Source organism: Callospermophilus lateralis, chromosome 3 (assembly GCF_048772815.1).
Source record: "Callospermophilus lateralis isolate mCalLat2 chromosome 3, mCalLat2.hap1, whole genome shotgun sequence".
Classification (NCBI taxonomy): domain Eukaryota; kingdom Metazoa; phylum Chordata; class Mammalia; order Rodentia; family Sciuridae; genus Callospermophilus; species Callospermophilus lateralis.
This window is the reverse complement of record NC_135307.1, coordinates 2,476,399-2,498,919: the sequence shown is the minus strand read 5'-3', so window position 1 is coordinate 2,498,919 and position 22,521 is coordinate 2,476,399. Positions and strand designations below refer to the sequence as shown.

General features: G+C 65.1%; 1 protein-coding gene across 2 annotated transcripts; it reads right to left on the bottom strand.

Annotated features, from left to right (window-relative positions):
* Window positions 1–224: 224 nt before the first annotated feature.
* Jag2 (jagged canonical Notch ligand 2) lies at window positions 225–22,320 on the bottom strand. 2 transcript variants are annotated; one of them, XM_076849536.2, is made up of 26 exons: window positions 22,254–22,320; window positions 21,685–22,035; window positions 15,068–15,125; window positions 12,326–12,577; window positions 12,193–12,253; window positions 9,189–9,319; window positions 8,972–9,091; window positions 8,705–8,818; window positions 8,396–8,509; window positions 8,143–8,256; window positions 8,016–8,062; window positions 7,746–7,919; window positions 6,857–7,007; window positions 6,619–6,771; window positions 6,440–6,553; window positions 6,193–6,306; window positions 6,002–6,115; window positions 5,794–5,910; window positions 5,393–5,420; window positions 5,234–5,319; window positions 4,572–4,685; window positions 4,383–4,498; window positions 3,758–4,006; window positions 3,110–3,241; window positions 1,896–2,052; window positions 225–1,749 (listed from the first exon to the last, which is right to left on the bottom strand). In XM_076849536.2, exons 1-26 carry the CDS (start codon window positions 22,311–22,313, stop codon window positions 1,259–1,261), a joined length of 3,732 nt encoding a protein of 1,243 aa, XP_076705651.1. In that variant the 5' UTR covers window positions 22,314–22,320; the 3' UTR covers window positions 225–1,258. The 2 variants fall into 2 exon arrangements, with proteins under 2 accessions (XP_076705651.1, XP_076705652.1); XM_076849537.2 differs by lacking the exon at window positions 8,143–8,256.
* Window positions 22,321–22,521: the final 201 nt, after the last annotated feature.

The window sequence follows — 22,521 nt, the reverse complement described above, 5'->3', positions numbered from 1 at the left end:
GTATAGTTCACAAAGCCCTTTCTCGGCTATTAGGAGGTGGGATGCCAGGCACCCAACCCCGTCCAGGAGGGGTCCACCAAGCCTGCGTCAGCCACCTCAGGGCACCAAGGAACTCCAGGCCAGGGCCACCTGGCCCGACACCCACCACACCTCACTTTCCTGCACCTCTGCCCCAACTCCAAATAAAAAAGCAACAGCACCCAAAGAACAGGGAGGCCAAAGCGTTTAAGTTATTAAATCAAATATACAGAGTGATTCATTTAATATGTACATATGTACAGAAATGCACTTTCACAAGGGGCCAGGGTCAGCAGGTGGGCAGCAGCCTGGCGCCCACAGCAAACGCTGACAGTTGCAGGGGGTCTATGTGAAGGCACTTGTCACAAGCTTCAGTGCTGCCGCATCCCAGAAGGGGAAACCGAGCAGCGGGAAAGGGCACTTCTGAAAGCACAGTGCGGCGATCTGAGGGCAGTCTGGGCAGGAAGCAAGGACGGCAGGCGGACGGGGCCCACGCCGGGCAACAGCTCTGCCCCCAGCCCCAGTCACGCAGGACCTCCAGTCCCACCGACCACCAGCAGCCACAGGTCCCAGCGACAGCCGGGGCCCACACAGACAGCCAGAGGCCACGCTGTCAGCCCTGGGTCCCAGCAATAGCCACGGACTACACTGTCAGCCACAGGCCCAACGAGAGCCAGGGGCCACACAGCCACGAGTCACCCAGAGAGCCAGGGGCCACACAGCCACGAGTCACCCAGAGAGCCAGGGACCACATAGCCATGGACCATACAGATAGCCGAGGCCACGCTGTCAGCAATGGGTCCCAGCAACAGCCACAGGCCACACAGATAGATAGCCAGGGGCCACGCTGACAGCCCCGGTCTCATGGGCTCTTTGGTCTGGAGCCATAGAGAAACCCAAGTGAGGAATAAAAAAGAAGATTCTGTAAACAGCACACAGCCTCTGGTGACAAAGGCCATACCACCCGGGGAACACGCCGCCCGCTCCTGCCACACAGCACGCGCAACGCAGACTTTACAAAAATAGCAACTATCTGAGAATACTCCGCTGTTCTCTGCCTGACAGTCATCGAATAATTTATACAAGGTTAAAGAAATGTAGAAAATAAACATTTTTTTGTTTTTGGTGGTTTTTTTTACACAAAATAAAGAAACTATGCACATGGCCTCGGCCTCCCGTGGCTGGCAGGTGGCGGGGCCCCGGAGAGGGCTCCTAGGTCCCGGCCAGCGGGCGGCTGTGCCTAGTCCTGGCCAGCACAGGGCACGTCCGTGACATTCCTGACGGCGCGGTTGTCCACTTTGGGGCCTGAGGCCCAGAGGGCAGGCCTCCCCAGCGAGCTGCTGGGCTCTTTGGTGAACTGGCTTGAGAGGAACTTCTCCGCCTCCAGGGAGTCCACCCCTCCACGGCCCAGCTCCTCGTCCTCCTCCTCGTCCCCAGCGCCCCCGAGGCCCGCGGGGCCGGGCAGCGCCTCTCCCGCCCTGCGTGGCGGCGTGAAGTTCTTGCACTGGTACAGCACATCCTTGTGGCTCCCTCCACCTGGGCCCCCGCCCGGCCGCTCGATGGGGTTCCGGATGGGGTTGAGTGGGGCCCACTGGTTGTTGGCGCTCTCGTCCCGGGGCAGCCGGCTCCTCTCCCGCTCTTTCCTGCGTTTCCGTGTCCACCACACACAGATGACCACACAGGCTAGCCACAGCACACTGAACACGCTGCACAGCACGGGCACCAGCAGACCTGGGCGAGGGAGGGACTGAGGAGCTGCTGGGGCACCCACCCCCGGGCAGGCTCCTGCGGGGTAGGGCTGGAGGCTCCCTGTCCCCCACCCGCCATCTGAGCCCGATCTGCCTGGTGCAGTCCCACTGGTCTGGGGTCCTGCTCACCTGTGGAAGAGCCGCCCATGACGACCGTCTCCACCTTGACCTCGGTGACCGCCAGCAGCAGGGAACTATTGCCCCGCTGTGTGATGGCAGCCACCAGGGCATGGGCTGCACTCTGGATCAGGCTGCTGTCCGCCAGGTCCCGCGCAGGGCTGAAGGACTGCAGCAGAAGATGGCCTGTGGGGACGGCTGGGGACACACTGCTCTTGTCCCTGAAGCCTGCCCCAGGAGGCCTAGGCCCTGGCTAGGGGGCCACCAGCAGGGGGCGCCATGACCAGGGCTGTGCTGCCCTTGGTGAGGGCCTGAGGGAGCCTGGGGCCCAAGGCTTCCCCTGGGGGGGGCTCATGGGAGAAGAGCCTCTGACCCAAGTGCTGTGCAAACCAGCGTTGTCCCCAGGCCTCGACCTCTGCCCCTGCGCCCACGCTGGCACCCCGTCTGCACCTCAGGACTTTCCACCCTTCACTCTCCCTGACCACTGTCCCTCCACGCCAAGCAAGACCACCCACCCTTTGTCGGGCATCCCTTCCTGTGGAACCTTCCCCTTGGTCAATCCCACCAGCTGCCAGCTGCCAGCCACTTCTTCTAGGGCATGCCCCTACCCAGGGCCCTCCGCCCAACAGCCCCGACCTCTGTGGCTTCAGATAGCACACACAGGAAAGGACTTCTGCCGCCCAGCTGATGGGGTGCTGGCCATCACTGTCCATGCCTCTGACCAGTACCTGCCCAGCCTGCTACCTGCTGACCCACTTCTGCCCATTCTGCCTCTGCAGACCAGGCCCAGCCCTGACTGAGACCTGAGTCCCCCAAAGCCTCTGTTCACTCCTTCCACACCACACAGGGCAGCCACTGCCCTGCCCACAAACAAGCTCCCTGTGGACTGCTTTTGGGTGGACCTGCTCTGGACCTGTCCCTTGCCTCTGGCCCTCAACAAGCTGACTTCACAGCCTCCCACAGCCATCAGCCCCTGCAGGCTCTCCAATCTAGCACATCCTGGTATCCTGTCATCACGTCCTCCAACCTCTGCCCTCCCACCCTTCCCAGGGGCACTCAGATCCCAGGTAGACCTCCCCAGGGGAAGTCCCCAGGTGGATGGCCATCCAGGCCCTGTGTACTCACTGCTCTGCCCTCCTGCCCTGCTGACACTTCTCCTCAAGCCTGCTTGGTTCCAAGGGACTTCAGCATGTCACAGGTCCCCTCAGGGCTCAGGATGCACTTACCATGGCCACCTCCACTGCACTGGCCCCTGAAGAGGCCCGGTCACAAAGCAGCAGGAGCAGGCGGTCGTGGGCCACTGCCCTTGTGGCAGGCAGAGAGCGGATCCCAGAGCAGATGGCATCCACGGTGGTGCCCTGCAAAAGTGGGCAGCAGGTGAGTGGGGCCTGGGACTGGCGGCCTGAGGCCAGCAATCCCTCAGTGGCCATTGGCTCATGGTGAGACACACCTTGCAACCTACCAGGGGAAGCAGAGCAGACCAAAAGGCCTGCCCTGCCGCCCCCCGCCCATCCTGGGGCAGCAGGTCCACCCAGGGAGATGGGGAGGGGAGGAGGGGCTGGAGGGGCTCAGGTTCTGAGACCCCAGGGGGGATGGGCAGGTCAGCTCTGGGCACCCAGACAACTAGGGCAGGACCTTGGCAGGAAGGAGAACTATCCACAAGAACTATCCACAAAGCTGCAGGCAACAGATCAGGGCAGCCCACAGCCACCTGTGGTCCAGGACCCAGATGGCCGGGTAAACAGGAAGTCCAGCCTGGACCTGCCTCTCCCAGCCTCCCCCATGCCCAATGGCACCCAGGATGCAATAACCCCTTCATCTGAGTCCACAGGAGCACAGGCAGCCCTGGGCTGTGGGAGCTGTGCACCACTTACCCGGGGCACCTGGTCACCATCGAAGCGTAGTGTGAGGCGTGCACAGTTGTTATCCAGGTGGCCAGAGCGCGGCAGGCAGGGTGTGCTGGGTGGCAGGTGCTCCCCTGCACCACACTCCCCCCAGGCCTCGCAGGGCGGCTGCAGGCACTGGCCTGGGGCCTTCTCTCGACACTGCTGCCCGGGCGGGCACTGGGCACTGAGGGTGGCTGGCTGGCCAGACAGCAGACAGGGCTTCCACCCACACCACACCTGGGGCAGGCATGGACACCATGGGGACAGGAACTGATGGTTGGGTCAGCGGGTCCACCATGCAGCCCTTCCCCCACCATCCAGGCCCTAGGAGCCAGGCTGAACACCACAGTTCAGAAAGCTTTTCCACCGGAGCAGGTGGCCCCATGAACCCAGGCTCAGCCTCAGTTTTCCCAACTGCACAAGGAGGGGTGGGGCCTGGCTGTGCCCAGGGGCCCTCCCAGGATGTCTCAGAAGTGGGTACCTCCAGCCCTGACCCACCCCCGCCCAGCCTCCTGACATCTCAGAGCAAGCCTTAGGATTGCGGATGCCTGGGGTCAGCATCTCAGCAGACCCAGCAGGGCAGGCAGGCCCGTGACTCCAAGCTGGGCCCTACCTTGCTGCAGTCTCGGTGCCCGTCGATGCAGCGGCAGCTGTTGCAGTCTTCCAGCCAGGAGCTCCCGTGTGGGAACGGCGTGCCCCGGGACCAGCAGGACCTCCCAAACCCTATCACTGCCAAAGAAGAGCAGGGTTGCAGGGGGTGTCTGGGCCCAGCCCTGCCCAGCACCACCCCCACCAAGCCTACCTTCCTGGCATCGGGGGCCAGCTCGGCCAGGTGGGCAGCTGCAGCGATACCCGTCGATCTCATCCACACACGTGGCCCCATAGGCACAGGGTGAGGACTGGCACTCGTCGATGTCTGCAAGAAAGTGGCTGGCACTCAGGGGCAACAGGCTGGCACCAGAGCAGGGCCTGGGACCTGGGCAGGGTCCCCATGGGAACAGCCCTGGGCCTGCCAGGCTCCCTCAGCAGGGCCACCTGCCCACAGCAGCCTAAGCTGGGATAGCGGCTGCCACTGTCACTCACCAGCCTGAGGCATTCCCACCCCCACAGCCCTCCATCTGCCTCTGGGACGGGGATGCACAGGGGTCTCCAGGCACCAGGCCTTCCTAGCACACTCCACTGCCAGGGTAGACCCGGTGGACAATGGCCCTGGGCCACAGCTAAGAGGTTATGCTGTACCCTGATGGCCCCCTGCCTCCCCCCATGACCCTCAACTGGTCCAGGGCAGGGCCACCACTTTGTCACTGGAGGGCATGCCCTAGGACACAACAAGACACACAGTTGGTGCAGCAGAAGCAAGATGTGGATGTCTGGGTCCCCAATCTTGATACCTAGGCTGGCTGGAGGGGCCCCCAAGGTGGCAGCTCACACCCTGCGCCCACCCAGCTCGCCTAGGCTGCTCACTGATGCGGCAGTCAGGGCCCGCGAAGCCAGGTGCACACTCGCAGCGGAACCAGTTGACCCCGTCCACACAGAGGCCACCATTGTAGCTGCAGGGAGAGGGTGGGCATCAGGGTGTCCCTCCCTCAAAGTCTCCACCCCACCTCTGGGGCTGCCACTCACCAGGGCAGAGGGTTGCAGTCATTGGTGTCTGGATTTGAGGGAAGAGAGAAGACCATTGGTCCAGTGGCCACCTGCCCAGCACACCTCCACGCCAGACCTGGGTGCCCAGGCTCATGGGCAGACAGATACTGTCCACACCAGCCCCCCCAGGCTGTGGGGCAGGAGAGCGGTGGAGGAGTCAAGAGTCCAGGAAGGGTCGCCAAGGAGGTGGATAAGGGGCCTATGAGCAGGAGCCCTTAGCTGCAGGGGGAGGGCTTGGGCAGGGGTGCACCTCTGGGGGAAGGGTGGGTGTGGGCAGGTGGTGGGAGGAGGAGGTCTGGGATAGGAGCCTCATGGAGAGATGTGGAACCCCCCGACACTGGACAGGCAAGTGGTCCCTCACAGTCCGCTCCCCAGCTCACTGTGTGTGCAGGTGCGGCCTTCCCAGCCCTCCCGGCAGATGCAGGAGAAGGAGTCCCCGCTGCCCACGCAGGTGCCCCCATTCAGGCACGGGTTGGGCAGACAGCTGCTATTCTCAGCTGTGGGAGGGAGGCATCGTCGGCTCAGACCCCAGCCCGGGTGGGGCAGCAGGGACTGGGCGGCTGTGTGCAGCGGGTGGGGGCTCCTCACCAATGGTGCAGGTGCTGCCCTTCCAGCCCGGGGGACAGGCGCAGCGGAAGGTGTCCCCGCTGTCATAGCAGGTGCCGCCGTTGCTGCAGGTGTAGGCGTCACACTGGAACTCGCCTGCGGGCACACGGCGGCTCAGCAGGCAGGCCCGGCCAGGGCAGGGTCCCGGCGGGCAGCTGCAGCCGCGCACTCACGCGAGTGGCAGGTCTTGCCCTTCCAGCCGCCATCGCAGGCGCAGTAGAAGTCGTTGACAAGGTCGTGGCAGCGGCCGCGGCTGTGGCAGGGGTCGGGGAGGCAGTCGTTGGAATCTGGGGGCGAGGACGCCGGGTCAGCGGGAGCACCGGCGGGGGGGAGGGGCCAAGGACCCCAGCCCACCTGCCTGGAGGGGCGCAGGCTTGCGGGGGGCGGAGTCAGGCCCTGGAGGGGCGGGACCGCACTCACTGGTGTCGCACAGCTCGCCCTCCCAGCCGCTGGGGCAGAAGCAGCGGAAGGCGTCCACCTCGTCGATGCAGGTGCCCCCATTGCGGCAAGGCTGACCCAGGCAGTCATCAATGTCTGTGGGAGAGGGCGCGTGAGTCCGGCGGCTGGCCTTCCCACCCCCCGCCCCTGCAGGTACTCACTCTCGTGGCAGTAGGTGCCGGTGAAGCCGCTGTCGCAGACACAGGAGAAGTTCCCCCCGGGCTGGCTGACACAGTGCCCGTGCGGGCCACACACACCGGAGGGCCTCGAGCCAGGCACCCGGGACCCTGCCTCCAAACCGCAGCCATCGATTACTGTGGCAGAGGGACAGCAGTCAGGCCAGCGGTGCCGGGCTTGCCCCACCCTGACCCCACTGGGTCTGAGGGCTGCGCCCTGCACCTCTGCAGCCTCCACCAGGGCAGGACGCCCTGGGCACCGAGCAGTTCTTGCCGCCAAAGTCCTCAGGGCAGGAGCAGTAGTAGTCGCCCTCCAGGTTGTAGCAACGGGCACCATTCAGGCAGGGGCTTGGCTGGCAAAGGTCCACGTCCACCTGTGGCCCAGGTGGAGCATGTGTGAGAGCCCAGCCCAGACAGGGGCACCGCCAGGCCTGTGTTCACCTGAAGGCAGATCCCTGGGGAGCCCCAAGGCCAGGCCACTGCTCCACCTAAATGACTTGACGCCCAGCCCCAGGCTGGGCAGTGCCAGCCAGAGCCTGGAGGGAGGCCTGCCTGCTTGAGACCACACTGGCCGTCAGCTGGACGGAAACACCTGTGGGTCCCAGGGCCCTCCCAGCCCCTCGCCTCCACAGCTTCCTCTGCCTCCCACAGCAGCATCCGGCCTCAGCTCCTCCCACTGGCAGGAAAGCTAGCTCCCGACCCCACATGCCAGGCGCCCTCAGAGCCAACACTGCAGGTCCCTCCCTGGGTCACTTCATGTTCACAGACCCGAAGCCAGGACTTTGTTGGGCAGAAGGCCAGAGCAGAGGCCAGTGTGGCCAGGGCCAAGGCGGGGGGGGGGGGGGGGGGCGTCTAGGGAGTGGGGGGGGCTCCAGGGAACGTTCACTGCTGCTCAGGACCCACTGTGACCCATGACACCCTCGCGCCCAGGCACCCTGCCTGACCTGGGGCCCTCTCAGGCTGCCCACCTGCCCCCTCCATCAGATGGGGCTGCCCTACCCAGTCAGGCTCTCAGGGACTTGGGGGACAAGGTGTGGGGGCCACTCTGGGGAGCTCTCACTGCAGCCCCTGCAGGTCCCTCAGGTGGCAGCACGGCTTGCAGCAGGCCTCACCTCGCAGAAGAGCCCTGACAAGCCCTTGGGACAGTGGCAGCGGAAGCCGTCCACCAGGTCCTCGCAGATGCCACCCCCACGGCAGGGGCTGCTGGCACACTCGTCACGCTCCAGCTCGCAGTGCCGGCCTCCAAAGCCACGGGGGCACAGGCACTGGTACCCATCCACCAGGTCCTGGGCAGGGCATGCAGGGCCATGAGGTAAGTGCTTCACAGCCCTCCCGCCCAAGCCACCTCCCAGCGCCCTAGGGCAGCGGCCACAGTGCCCTACCTTGCAGGTGCCACCGTGCTGACACTGCCCACGACAGTCATTGACATCTGGGGGCAGAGGGTCCAGGTCAGGGTCGGGGCCCCCTGGCATGCCCCAGCCCCACCCGCCTGCGCCCACCCATACTGACTGATGTGGCAGTTGATGCCCTTCCAGCCCGGGATGCAATCACAGTAATAGCCGCCAATCAGGTTTTTGCAAGAAAAAGCATTAAGGCACGGCTTCCCTTCACACTCGTTGGCGTCTGTGAACGAGAAGGGAGCCGTGGGGCTTGGGCCCCACCTGCTCACTGCACCCTGCACCCGGCGCCCGCAGCCTAGCAGCAGCCGCAGCCACATGCACAGCCTGATGTCCATGCGCACGTGGCCCCGGGCAGCCCTTACCCAGCTGGCAGGTGGCCCCCACCCACTGCTCAGGGCAGATGCACTCGAAGCCATCCACCTGGTCCACACAGGTGCCGCCTGCTGCACAAGGGTTCGAGGCGCACTCGTCAATGTCTGTGGAGGGGGAGAGGCAAGGCGTGTGGCACGGTCTGTGTGGGGAGGGGCGGCACCTGGTGGGAAGCAGGGCTACATGCCTGGGTCTCCCTGCCACTGGATGTCCTGGCCATGGCATCCATACTGCTCTCCCCAAGGTGCTGTCCTGACCGGGAACCCCTCAGGGCCACCCCAGACACATGCATGGGCACTCACCCAGCGCACAGGTGGGCCCACTCCAGCCTGATGGGCAGTGGCACTCGAAGCCAGATGGCACCTCATGGCAAGAGCCCCCATTAGCACAGGGGTTGGAGGCACAGGCGTGCTCAGCTGCAGAATCAAAGTGGGGGTGAAAGGGTGGCACCCAGAACCCACTGCTGCACGAGGGCTCCTCCCCGGCCCACCAGGCCCAAGGCCCAAGAAATGCTCCCCAGAGACCAGCCCTAAGCCTGGCCAGAGTTCTGGGGTGGCTTGGCAGCGTACCCCGCTCGCAGTTCTTGCCGGAGTAGCCATCAGGGCAGGCGCAGTGGTACTGGTCAGGCTCAGCGTTGATGCAGGTGCCCCCGTTGACACAGGGGTGGTGGTTGCCACAGTAGTTCAGGTCTGGGGGCATGGACAGTTCCTCAGGGACAGAGCTGCAGTTCCCACTTCTAAGCCGGGGTCTGGCCTCCACCCCTGCCCCTTCCCCACCCCAGGCTACCTTTATCACAGAGCAGGCCACCCCAGTTGGTCTCACAGTCACAGTGCCAGGGCTCCACGCAGCTGCCATGCACACAGCCAGGGTAGGGGACACACTCGTCACAGAATCTCCCCTGCCAGCCGTAGCTGCACCTAGGGAGGCCAAGGTGTAAGGTCCATGAGTGGCGGCTGAAAGTGGCTGAGAAGCAGACAGTCATGCAGGCCACCCCAGGGACAGCGGTCTGGCTTTTGAACCAGAGTGGCTTCAAGCCAGGAAGGGGTTAGGAACCTGCCGGCCAGCCATTGCCATGGGCACTCCCGGCTGCTGGCTGTGGACACTGGGCCCCAGCTGTCCCGTCACTCCTCCCCGAGCTATTCTGGGACTCAACCCTGAGCCAGCCCCAAGCACAGGCGCCGGCAAAGGAAGGCCCTGCCCACCAGGGCGTGCACACCAGCTCCCACTCACCAGGTGCGCCAGGCCTGGCAGCTGGCAGCTGCTACGGGGCCCAGGCAGGCCGGCCAGGCATCAGGAAAGGCTCTGCCCACCCTGGCCGTGTGACCCTGGGCATGCACATGACCTTGCTGCTACTCAAGGCCAGTAGTTGTGTCTCAGTGAAGCCCGTGAAGGGCATGCCTCAGGAATGCTGTGGCCACAGGCTGCCTGGGCAGCCCTGCTGAAGGCCACACAGGGAGGCTGCCGCACCAGAGGAGCTCCCTGGAAAAGGGCCCCAAGGGCCCCTTGGTTCTGAGGCCTTGAGGCTTAGGCTGGGCTCCTCCCGTGCTGCCCGCCAGTGTCCCCTCTGGCAGCCCTTCAGGTGTGCAGGCGACACAGAGCCACCAGGTCAGAGTGCCTGGGGTCCTACAGCAGACGCCCCAGGTCCCAGTAGACTGCTCTCCAGGCCCCAGGGGGACTCCAGGGCCCTTCCCTACAGCACTCATGTCCCACAGGACGGGAATGACGTCCAGGCCGCGTCACTTCCACGCCGGCACCTGCCACGAGTTATTTTTATAAGAGGAAAGACCACAGCCCTTCCTGAGCTGCCCTGGGCCCGAGGGTACTGGCCCAGCTCACCCAGGCTCACAGTTGGGAAACTGAGGCTGAGAGCAGGGGCTCCAGGGTCCAGGCCAGGATGTGCTGGGCAGGTCCATGAGGCCTTGGGCCCCACCTGGCATCCTCCCTCCAGGTGACACTGGGAGATGAGGCTCAGGGTGGGGCCATGACTTGCCTTGGTTCACCCGCCAGGGAGTGCAGGGCCGGGCTCGGAGCCCAGACCTCGTGGGTCCCAAGGGCACGCTCTTGGCCCTGGGCGGGGCAGCCCACGCCACGCAGCTTCCCGCCAGCAGCTCCAGGGCCTGGGGAGGCGGCAGGAAGGCTCAGCCATCTCCCGTCTCCGCAGCAGCATCCGGCTGGGGAGGGGAGTGTCCTCCACTGAAACCTGAGCCTGGGCTGCTGGAAGCAGCTGCCTCACCACAGGGCCAGCAAGAGGGTGGGTGGGGCTCACCTACTGGCCCCAATGCTGTGGCCGTGAGGGGATGGCTGTTCTTCCATCTCCTCCTGCCTCGGTTGGGCATTCAGGCCACGCAGCTACCAACCATCGGGGACACTGGTACAGCTGTCACAGTGGTGCACTGCACACAGAGACCAGGGCTCTGACCGAGTTCCCCACCCACCTCCAGCACAGGTCACAAGGGAGGGCTGAAGTGGAGGGGAAAAGCCATGCCTGGGCTGAGTCATGAGGCCACCCCTCACCCCACACTGTCCTCTTCTACCCAGGATATGGCACCTGGTACCCCTCACAGGACATGGGCTCACTCCGGGCCAGAGCCTCCTGTGTTCCCTGCAGGGCCTTGAGAGCACCAGCTGGTCTGAAACCCCATTATGTTCAAGGGACAGCCCCCAACCTGGCTCCCCTCCCTCCCTGGGACTGATCGGGGCTACTGATCCATCTCTTGGCCAAGGCACCTCCGTCCCCAGCCTCAGTCCAGCCCCAAGCCCTGAGGTCCCTTCCCTGCAAACTTGGTGCTGTGTGACCTTTCTGCTTCAGTGTCCTGGACTGGAGCGCACCTGGCCCTCAGGGGAGCCCTCCAAGGACATCTGGAGGCTCCACGCAGCCTCCCTCCAACTGTAGACCCTCTACTCCAGTGGCTCCCAGGGCCTCCTCCAGCACCCACAGTGTGAGTGTCCAGCCAGGAGCACCCCCAGCCCATGCTTCCAGCCCATGCCCACAACTCGCTCCCCAAAGTGGCAAAAGTGCCCTTGAAGGGTGCCCAGTACCCCTCACCCTGATCACATTGGCCCCACACCCCCGAGCCAGGACCTTCTCTGTCTGCACCCAATGGCAGCAGCCCCCACACCTGCGTATCTTCACCTGTTGTGGGGACTTGCTCCTGGTCTCTGCCCTCAATCTGCCCAGCCCCAGGGCCCACACCTATATGCACAGGCGCCCATTTCTGGGCAGACCTCTCCATGCCCACATTCACTGCTTCTCAGCTGGCCTGCCCAGCTCAGGCTATAGGCTGGGGCTCCTTCTTGACCCCACACACTCTCTCCTCCATGTATCAAACCCATTTCCAACGCTGGTCCCTAGGGAGCCTGCAGGACTGGCTTGCCCGGCCACCTCCCACTGGGCCCACATCCCCCTACCCACCTGGCCACAATCTGCAGCAGCCTGCTCCCCACAGCCCCCCGTTCCACCGTGCCGCCTCTCCTTCCCCCTGGCCTCCTTTGCTGCCTCTCCCCCAGTCTGGCCCCCGGTGCTCCCCAGAGTTCCTCCTGTACTGTGGACTCCCAGTCTGCTGGTGGCTCTGAGGCCTCTGACCCTTGGGGGCATAACCATTTGGCTGTCCTCCCCAGGCCTCTGTTGTTCCATGGAGCCACCACCAGACACTCCTCAGGCCCTGTATAGCCACATGCTCCGCAGGGCAGGATGGCCTGTTCTGCCAGCAAGTGGCTGACCCAGCATGGTGCCTGGTGCAGGAGTGTGGTGGATGGTGAGGGGAGGGCCGGAGGGCAGCGCGAGGCTCACCTGCACTCCCCAGGCACTGCGCATCCTCCGTGGAGCAGGTTACATCCTTGCTTGCACACAGCTGTGGACAGAGGAGCGGAGGCATGGCTACAGCAGCCCGCCCGGCCCACCCGCCCCTGCCCACGGCCCTCACCTTCTTTGCACTCCTTGCCCATCCAGCCGTCCATGCAGGCCTTGTTGCCGTACTGGTCGCAGGTGTAGTGGCCAAAGAAGTCGTTGCGGGGCCGGCAGAACTTGTTGCAGGTGGCACTGTAGTAGTTATCATCGCAACGCACGCGGATCTGCAGCTCCAGGTGCGCCACATGGCCGCTGAAGTGGAGGCTCTTCCAGCGGTCCTCGGGGTTGATCATGCCCGCGTGGGACACCCGCTCGATCAGCAGCTCCTCTGCAGGGGCAGCAGAGTCAGCCAGCAGCCCAGTACCTGCCTCCCCCAGGAGAGGCAATGGGCCCAAGGAACCAACCCGTTGGTGGCCTCAGAGGCACTGGGGCAGCAGAGGAAGCCACAGACGCTGCCATAGCTGGGCACGTTCTCCAGCCAGGCAGGAAGCTCAGGGCCCACGGGTGCCCACCTTGCCCTGGCCCACCCCCAGCTCCCCCTGGACACATACCGCACACCAGTGGGGTGGGGCCCACCAGTACAGCAGCCAAGGCCATGAGGAGCCCAAGTCCCCACACCTGAGCCCCACTGCCCCACACACGGCCCTGCCCCCATGCCAGTACCTACTGGTAATGCATCTAGCACCAGCCTCTCTCTCCCAGCAGCCACCACTTAAAACAGCCTGCCTTGGACCCCAGACACAGGGGGGTCAGGCGCCCTGCAGCTGGGTCTCACGTTGGAGGCAGCTGCTGGGCGGGGGCACCCTGAGCCAGGACAGCTCACAGCCTGGACCCCAGACACAGGGGAGTCAGGCGCCCCGCAGCTGGGTCTCACGTTGGAAGGAGCTACTGGGCGGGGGCACCCTGAGCCAGGACAGCACACAGCCTGGACCCCAGACACAGGGGAGTCAGGCGCCCCGCAGCTGGGTCTCACGTTGGAAGGAGCTGCTGGGCGGGGGCACCCTGAGCCAGGACAGCACACAGCCTGGACCCCAGACACAGGGGAGTCAGGCGCCCCGCAGCTGGGTCTCACGTTGGAAGGAGCTGCTGGGCGGGGGCACCCTGAGCCAGGACAGCACACAGCCTGGACCCCAGACACAGGGGAGTCAGGCGCCCCGCAGCTGGGTCTCACGTTGGAAGGAGCTGCTGGGCGGGGGCACCCTGAGCCAGGACAGCACACAGCCTGGACCCCAGACACAGGGGAGTCAGGCGCCCCGCAGCTGGGTCTCACGTTGGAAGGAGCTGCTGGGCGGGGACACCCTGAGCCAGGACAGCACACAGCCTGGACCCCAGACACAGGGGAGTCAGGCGCCCCGCAGCTGGGTCTCACGTTGGAAGGAGCTGCTGGGCGGGGACACCCTGAGCCAGGACAGCACACAGCCTGGACCCCAGACACAGGGGAGTCAGGCGCCCCGCAGCTGGGTCTCACGTTGGAAGGAGCTGCTGGGCGGGGACACCCTGAGCCAGGACAGCACACAGCCTGGACCCCAGACACAGGGGAGTCAGGCGCCCCGCAGCTGGGTCTCACGTTGGAAGGAGCTGCTGGGCGGGGACACCCTGAGCCAGGACAGCACACAGCCTGGACCCCAGACACAGGGGAGTCAGGCGCCCCGCAGCTGGGTCTCACGTTGGAAGGAGCTGCTGGGCGGGGGCACCCTGAGCCAGGACAGCACACAGCCTGGACCCCAGACACAGGGGGGTCAGGCGCCCCGCAGCTGGGTCTCACGTTGGAAGGAGCTGCTGGGCGGGGGCACCCTGAGCCAGGACAGCACACAGCCTGGACCCCAGACACAGGGGAGTCAGGCGCCCCGCAGCTGGGTCTCACGTTGGAAGGAGCTGCTGGGCGGGGGCACCCTGAGCCCGGACGCTCGTGATGCCTTTCCCTTTGCCTTCGCACCAGGTTACATCAAGGAACCTTCAGACCCCACCTGGCCCTCGCCATGTTCAACAAAGTCTGGGGTCATCATTCCCCTGAGCCAGCCCACCCCCCCCAGGCCTCACACCCTCAGCCCAGCCAGCCTTGTCCAGGACCCTGATGAACTTGCCTGGGCCTCTGTCCACCTCTGGCCCGAGCTTCTGGCCGCCACACATCCCCAGCCTCATCAGTGGTGGCCCAGGCGTGGCTGACTCAGCCCACACAGCACTGCCTGGAGGCTCCCCCGGTGCAGTACACCCAAACTACACCAGTCCCTCGCCCCGCTCCGCGACCCCGGCCCACCCTCAGCTCCTACCCACGGCCTGGCCACACCTGGCCCTGCCTGCCTTTGGCCCACCCTCACGGGCAGCCTAAGCTGGTGCCAACAAGGAAAGGCTGGAGTCTGGCCTTGCCAACCCTGTCCTCCTGCAAGCATAGGGGCCTGGCATGGCTCCTCGGACGCCAGGTGCTGCCCACCTCCAGGCTCCATGCCTGCTGCCCCTCTGCCTGGGAGGCTCTTGTCCATTTGCTCATACCACAGGGCCAAGACTCTCACATGCCAACCTGCAGAGGCGGCCACTGGTCCCACGTTCCAGGACAGAGGGCCAGGGAGGAGACCATGAAACCAGAGGGAGACACTTGAGGGGTGACCCACTGCACAGCGTCACCAACCAGGGCCCCAGAAGAACATGTGCAGCAGAATGGTGCTGGACAAGCTGGGAGTGGGGAGCAGGTGCCCCACGGCTCTGCCAAAGCACAAAGGTTGGTCCCCGAACAGCAGCTCCGTCCCCAGATACCGGCCTCCCTGCAGCCTAGCGCAGCCTCCAGCAGCCACCCTCCTGGCCCCTGCCCAGGCGCACTCACCATCGGGGGTGGTGTCGTTGTCCCAGTCCCAGGCCTCCACGATGAGGGTGAAGGAGCGCTGCAGACAGAGGTGCAGTCAGCCCCAGCCAGGAAGCCCCCGCCCCACACCCTCCGGCCACACCTCCACAGCCCTGCCCTCCTGGCCACACAGGTCATCTCCTCCTCAGAGCCCCGGAGGCCACACCCAGCCATCCTGAGCTGACTCCAGTCAGCGGAGAACTAAGGGGGGGTGACCTGCCACAGTGGCACAGACAGCCCACAGGTGGCCTGACAGGTGTGCTCCATGTGAGAGCACCCATGGCAGGACACCTGAGGTCCCATTGCCCGCCCTGCTGCCCCTCCACCAGGCACGTGGAGTCACCCCCACAGGCCAAATTCAGGTGTTGCCCCCCAGACAGCAGCTTCACAGCAAACAGGCAAAACCCGTAAAGGCTTCCACCCAGGCCCGGGCAGGTGCAGATGAGGAAACTGAGACCCAAGTGGTCCTGGGCCTGCCCGGCACAGACTCTGCCAGGGCCGCAGCTGTCCCACCATCTGGCCCTCCTGCCCAGCCATGGGTGCAGCTGTGTCGGTCACTCTGACAACACAGACCTGGCCTTGCAGAGGGGGCTCTGAGCTGCTCGGCTGCACGGCCCCTCAGGTACTTTGTACAGCCCAGGACCCTCTGTGGCTGCGTCCACACTGCCCAGCACCATCCTCAGGGCAACCATGAGCCCATGAACAATCCTGGGGTCAACCGGCTCCATCCAGCCAGGGCCCCTGGGATAGCAGGTCTGACCTCAGGCCTGCTGGCCTTCCACCAAAGGGACACTGCACAGGGCATCTGGGGAGGCGCCCCCTCCCTGAAGCCGGGCTGTGCTGGGGAAGCCACACAGCCCCAGAGGGCCCACTCTCACTGCCGCATCCTCCCATCGACTCCAACCCTAAGCCTGGCACCCTCATCCATGCCTGGCACCTAAGAGCTCAGCTTCCCCAACCCAGTGCCCACCAGCCCCAATCATGCTCAGCCTCCACCACCCAGCCTGGCTTCAGGGACCCCTGCCTGGTGACACCTCAAATACGGACAGCTTAGGCCAGCAAGGGAGCAAGGCCACAAGGAAGGATCACCTTGCCTCCTTCTAGAAGCTTCCCAGTGGGGCTCACCATGCCTCTCTATTCCACTTTTTAAGTCTTTCTTAACTTCTCCTCCCAATGCCCGCCATGCCCCCCACCCCCGCCAGGCGCCAGCAACTGCCCTTCTCCCAGGGCTCCCTGTAGCCACGAGGACTCCCAGCCCCACCCATAGGACCCAGGCAGTCCCCAAGCGCCCAGTCCTTGTCTGCCCGGTGGCAGAGACCTCCTGGGGCTCATGGCTCCCGTGTTCACAGCCACTACCTGGGCACACCACTTGTCTGCCTTGGGGCCTACACCTGGACACCTCTGCCTGGCAGTCCTATCTGCCTCCTGGGGACAGACGAGGCCTCCAGCCCATTCCCAGGCTCCACTTGTCCCCTGCACTCGTTCATCAGGCGTGAACCAATCCAGCTCCAGCACAGAGGAGAACTCCTGTCCTGGAGAGGGGCAGGGGACGGGGACTGCCGGGCAATGAGGCGGCACTGTGAGCAGAAGGACCACACAGCAGGGCTCAGAGCAAGGACAAGGGCTGGGAGGCAGCACCAGGCAGCATGCCTCACCTGAGGGTCACAGGTGACTTTGTCACTGACATTCCACAAAACAGAGGCCACTGGGGGTCTGAGGCCAACAGCTCCACAGTTGCTCTAGTTGCTGAGCAGAACATGGAATCATCAAGGCCAAGAGTGAGGACAGGGCCAGAGTGGATCTGAGACCACCCAGTGGGCCATGCCGACTGGCCAGGGCCCAGCAGCTCCAGCCACACCTGGGCTGCAGGGTGAGCAGGGAGCTCCTCCCAGCTCCCAGGAAACCCACGCCAGCCGCCCAGGTAGGATTACCGCCACCTTCGCCTGAGCCTGGGGCTCCAGTTACACACTCCCACAGGGACATGAGCCCGCCCGCCCGCCGCCCAAGAGGGCCCCACCGCCCGCCAGCTGGGTTCCCTACACCTGGGCGGCAGGAAGTCATCCAGAGAGAACCTGAGCCGGCAGGCGGGATGGCACCTGCCTCTCGCCCACCTGCCAGGCCCTGCAGGCCCTCCCAGCCCCTCTCTCCCACCCACCAGCCTCTAAGACTCCGTTTCCTCCCCTGCAAATGACAACCTGTGGCCCGTGGTCTGGGGCAGGGTTCTGTGGAACCCTACAGGACAGAAGGAACAACGGTGCTGAGTGGATGCAGAGAGTTCCTGCTGTTCCAAGGGATGGGGCTAGGGGGCCATAGGGACTTGGGACCAGCAGGGGAAATGGGTGGACTGCGCGCAGGTCCGAGACCCCCGCCTGCCCGGGTTCCCCAACAAGCAGGAAGAACCCAGAGCCTCCTCCCAACCCAGCCCCAGAGGCCCCCAGCTGGAGGATGTCATCACGGGAGGCCTTGCCACACGTGGTCACACTCCTAGCCAACCCCACCCCACCCCATGATGACCTCTTCCCTGTGCAGAGCCCCAAGGCTAAGTCCAAACCCATCCCACCCCCAGACAAAGCTGGTGGGATAAAAGGCAGATGTGGGACCAAGCGCGCCACACCAAGGCCACCGCCAGAAGCACCCAGGCCAACACAGCCTCAGGCTCACTGCCCAGGCCCAAGCCTCCACCTGGCTCTCTCCACATCCCCAGCAACCCCAGAGCACAGCGCTAGGTGCCGGAGCCAGGAGCTCTCAGCAGATACATTTCCTGAAACCCGAGCTTTGGAGAGGCTCAGGCCTCCACCACCATTGTCCTCCAAGGGACGGGGGAGGGCTCCCACCCCAGGCTCCAGAGACCCACCAGTGACTAGCCTGAGAGCCCCTCACACTCCCAGGCCCTCACTAAAGGAGAGAAGCGGCCTAATTCAGGCTGAGCATGGGCATAGGGATCAGTTGAGGTGGGCGACCAGCTAAGGCTGGTGATTGAGGACCTCTGTCGGCACCAGGGCCTGCAGTGCAGCCCTGGCCTGGCTCTCCAGGATCCCATTCTGGCCCAGCCCACTCCCCATTCAGTCCAGGCGCCACAGAACATCCAGGAAGATGCCTGGGAGCCACGATCCCTTCCCAACCAAGCCGGGCCCGCACACCCACCTTTGCAACTCACCTTCTCCCCAGCTACACCCTTAAGGTCCAGAGAAAGATCCCCAGCCATCTGCAAACCACCTACTAGCTGGGCAGCCCTTCCTCCTCCCGGGTGCAAAGCAAGCTCGGCTTGTCCCGAAACCCCCCCTGAGCAGGACTCCTGGTCCCAACTGAGAAGGTGTGGAAGGGTCATACAGGGCAGTGCCCACCCCACCCCAACCTCCTGTGTGCAGAGAAGGCACATGGAGGTGGACAGGATGAGCAAGAGGCCAGTGCTGCACCAGCCCCTAGCTCCAGGCAAAGCAGAGGGCAGCTCTGGAGCACCTATCAGCACAGCCTGGCTGGGGACTCATAAGGCTGGGCCTCCGTGGCCAGTTGGATGCATTGGGGCTGGGTCCTGTGTCCACACCCCACCAGCCCTGCCCCTGGCACTCATGGCCCCAACCAGCCACAGAGCCCCTCCCCAGGGGTCTCCCTGGTCCTGAAAACCCTACCAGTCCTCTCCTCCCACCCCCAAGCACACCTAAGCCTTTGGGAACCTGGGCTTTCTGCTTAATAGCCAGTGAGGGAGGGGAAGGCTGGGAGCCAGGCTTGGGGCTGCAGCAGCACCAAGCTGGGTGCCTTTCCTAGGGTCCTAGTAGAAGGCACTGCTGCATCCACCTCTGGTGAGGACAGCCGAACCCAAACTGCTAATGGCCACGGATTTCAGCTCCTGGAGTCACCAGAAACAGCCAGCCCCAGCCCTCCTTGGCATCTGCAGGGCCCTTGCCCACCCCGGTCTTCCTACACCCCCGGACCTACCCAGGAACCATGATCTGCCAATGCCACCACCGGCAGCTGCCCTCTGGTACTTGCAGTGCACATACCAGGAGGGTCCACCTCCAAGGAAGCAGACTGGGGACAGGACCTCACTCTGGACAGGGCTCTTGAGCTCAGAAGGTGGGCTAGCCAAGCAGGAGTGGCCTCCAGCTGGACCACCATGTCTCCTTCCTGGTCAGTCCTCTGCAGGGTGGGACCCTGGCTGTCCAGGTTAGGGCCGACTATTGACCACCCTATACCTCCCCTAATCCACCAGGCCCCACAGGAAAGCTTCCTGCTCCTCTGAAACCCTCCTCTGGCCACTGCCACACAGAGTACTCACTCACACCTGTGAACAGCCACAGGCCAAGAATCAGGACCAACCCAAGATGACACCAAGCTCTGAAAGGCATGTGGGGCAGGGCCAAGAAGACAGCCCCCACACAAGTGCAGCCAGCCAGGGCTGCACCTTTCCACATCCAAGACCCCAGGCTCATCAACTTTAAGAGGCTGAACCTCAAACCAACATGGAGCCACAGGCCACAGACAGCCCCAAGCAAGGTCATGTGCAGAGTTCAAAGTAGCTTCCAGTAGCTCCCACCGCTGTCTCATTTCTCAAGAGGCCCACCTCACACCCACTCCTCCAAGGAGCCCAGGGGTCTCCGCTGGTCCTAGCTAGGACTTTGCCCCGCCCTCCAGGCTGAAGCACCTGCCTCAGTCCCTGGGAGCCTAGACAGTCCTCACTCCGCCGACTCAGAGCCAAGTGCCCCAGTGGCCACCTTGATTCCAAGTGCACCCCAGTTCAGAGGACAGAGTTGAACTTGTGGCAAGCTGGAGAAGTGTGGCCGCGGGGCTGCTGCTGGCTGAGCGGAAATACCAGGGTGCTGGCATCACCATGCCAGCTCCAGGCCTAGCAGCCGGGTCGCATGGCGGGAGGGGAGAGGGGAGCAGAGCCTCCGCCATGCGTGCTACTACCCCATGGCCCTGGCCCTCCTGGAGCATTGAGGGAGGCAGCTGGAAGTAGGAGGATGGGAGGCAAGATGGGACTGAGACCCAGGCCCAGACACCAGGGAAGGCGAGGGCCTGCCCCATCCCATCCCACACAGACTGGCCGCCTGGCGGGGCAAAGAGCCACGAGGGACACGCGTTGGCCCGTCACATTCCTCCAGGGCCTCCCTGCCCCCATGCCACTGCTGCCAACTCCAGCAGAAAACACATCCTCAGGTAGCGATCTGGAGCTGTGCTGGCTCTAGCCCAAGTGCAGATGACAGGCTGCGGGCCCTGCTCAGACCTGCCCGATGCGCGCTGTGGGGGCGAAGGGGGCTGGGCTGGTGGTAACTGCCGGGGCCCGCCCATGCCTGCCCCTGACCTTTTCCATCTTGGGGACACATTCCCCACTCTGAGGGCTCCGGGTCAAGGAATACCAGGGGTGCTGAGTGGTAGGGGAGAGCAGGAGGGGCTGTGGCAGGCAGGCAGGCATCCCCAGTGTGGGCAGGACCAGGAAGGGTGAAGATGGAGAAAACCGGGGCAGCCCACAGAGGGGATGCAGCCTGGGCACAGGGGAGAGCCTGCTGGCCAGCCTTGATCATGCTTGGCCCCAATTTCCAGGCTCTTTAAGGCCCAGGACGTCAGGTGGCTTATGCCTCCCAGTGGCTGGGCCACCCAGAAGACCACAGCCAGGAAAGGCCCTTGAGTCCCGGGGCACCTGCTCTGTCCACTCCCTAATCACAGGCCCCAGCTGCCCCCACCACAGCAAAGACCTACTCAAGAGCCATTCCAGTTCCTGCCCCCACTCAATTCCAGGCCTGCAGACAGCCAACGAGCAGATAAGAACCTACAAGTTCTGATGCCTCAGCCCTCTGAACCCTACTGCCCAAGGCAGCCATGGGCAAAGGCCTGTCTCCCAAAGCAGAATCCCCATGTCCTCCTCCCAGCATGCCCAGGATGCCCAGGCCGGGGCTCTTGTCTGTCTGGCCAACCCCAAAGAAGACAAAACGCCCCCTAGTCTCAGCTTCCCACCCTCCAAAACATAACAAAATCAAAACACAAACGAGAAGCTCCACAAGGATCACAGCACTGAGGGTCACAGCACTGGGGCCCACTGTTTCCTCTGGGCATCTTTATTCCAGCAGCAGGGACTTCCGCCAACACACACGCATTAGGCCCTCCCGACCCAGGTCCCAAGTGCCTGCCCGTGCCCCGGGGCATCCAGGAAACTGCAGGGCGGGTGCAGGCTGGCCAAGGGCCCGGGGCGGCTCCGCCAGGGCCTGCCCCAGACTGGCCCCAGCACGCGCGACGCACATGCCTCCGCCGCCTGCCCAGGCCCGGGGCGCCTCGCGCCTCCCCACCCAGACAGACACGAGCTGGGCGTCGCAGGCACACGCCGAGGGCCGCCGCGCACGCGGACCGCTCTACCCGCCGCGACCCCGCGCCCGCGCTCGTCGGCCCCGCGGCTCCTGCGCGCCCACGTGGCCAGGCGCGGACCGGCCCGCAGAGCACGCGCCTGGGGACCGCCCGCCGCGGGGCGCCCCCTGCCGGCCCCGCCCCGTCTGGGTGAGCGCCGCCAGTACCCCGCGGGGCCGCAGGTGCTGGAGTGCGGAGCTGGGCTCAGAGCGCTGAGGGGTGGTGGTGGTGGAGAACAGGGTGTGGGGAAGGGGCGCACCTACCGGCCAAGCGAACTGGAAGGGGATAACGACGAGCCCCGGCTCCGGGTCACCACCAGCCCGGGCCCGCGCGCGCGCTCGGTCCCCCGCAGCGCCCGCCGGCGGCAGGTAGAAGGAGTTGCCGCCCAGTACGGGCGTGGCGCCGTGGCCGTAGCTGCAGGGCCCCGTGGGCGTCACCTTGGCCTGGTACTCCTTCAGGCACACGCGCACATACGTGTCGCACTCGTCGTGGCCGCAGCCCCCCGCGCGCGTCGTCCGGCCGTCGCCGTCACAGCAGGCGCCGCTCAGCAGCTCCCCGTTCACGTTCCGCAGCGCGCTCAGCTGCAGCTCGAAATAGCCCATGGGCCGCGCCACCTAAAAATAAGGCGGCGGGAGAGCCGAGGGAGGCGCGGGCCGGGGTCGGCCCGCCGGGTGCCCGGTTGGGGGCAGCCCTGCTGCCCCGCCCCCACCCCGATAGCCGCGCGCAGCCCCGAGGGCTTCGGAACCGCTGCGGCCCCGAGGCGCCCTCCTGGCCCCGAGGGGCGGCCCGGTGCGCCCTGTCCGCGCCCCTCGCCACTGTGCGCCCAGCTTACCTGCACCCAGAGTGCCAGCAGCAGCAGCAGCCATCGTGGCAGGAGCCCCCGGCCCCGCATCGCCGCCTCGACCCCGCCCGCGGCCCCGCCGCCGCCGCCGCCCGCGCCCGCTCCGGCGCCGCGCCGGCCTCCAGCGCCTGCCCGCCCGCCCTCCAAGCGCCAGCGGCAGCAGCACAGGCGGCGGCGCGGGCGGGGTCGAGCGCAGCGCCGGGAGCGCGGGCAGCGGGCGGGCGTGCAGGGGCGGCGGCGGCTCCGGCTCGCTGCGGCC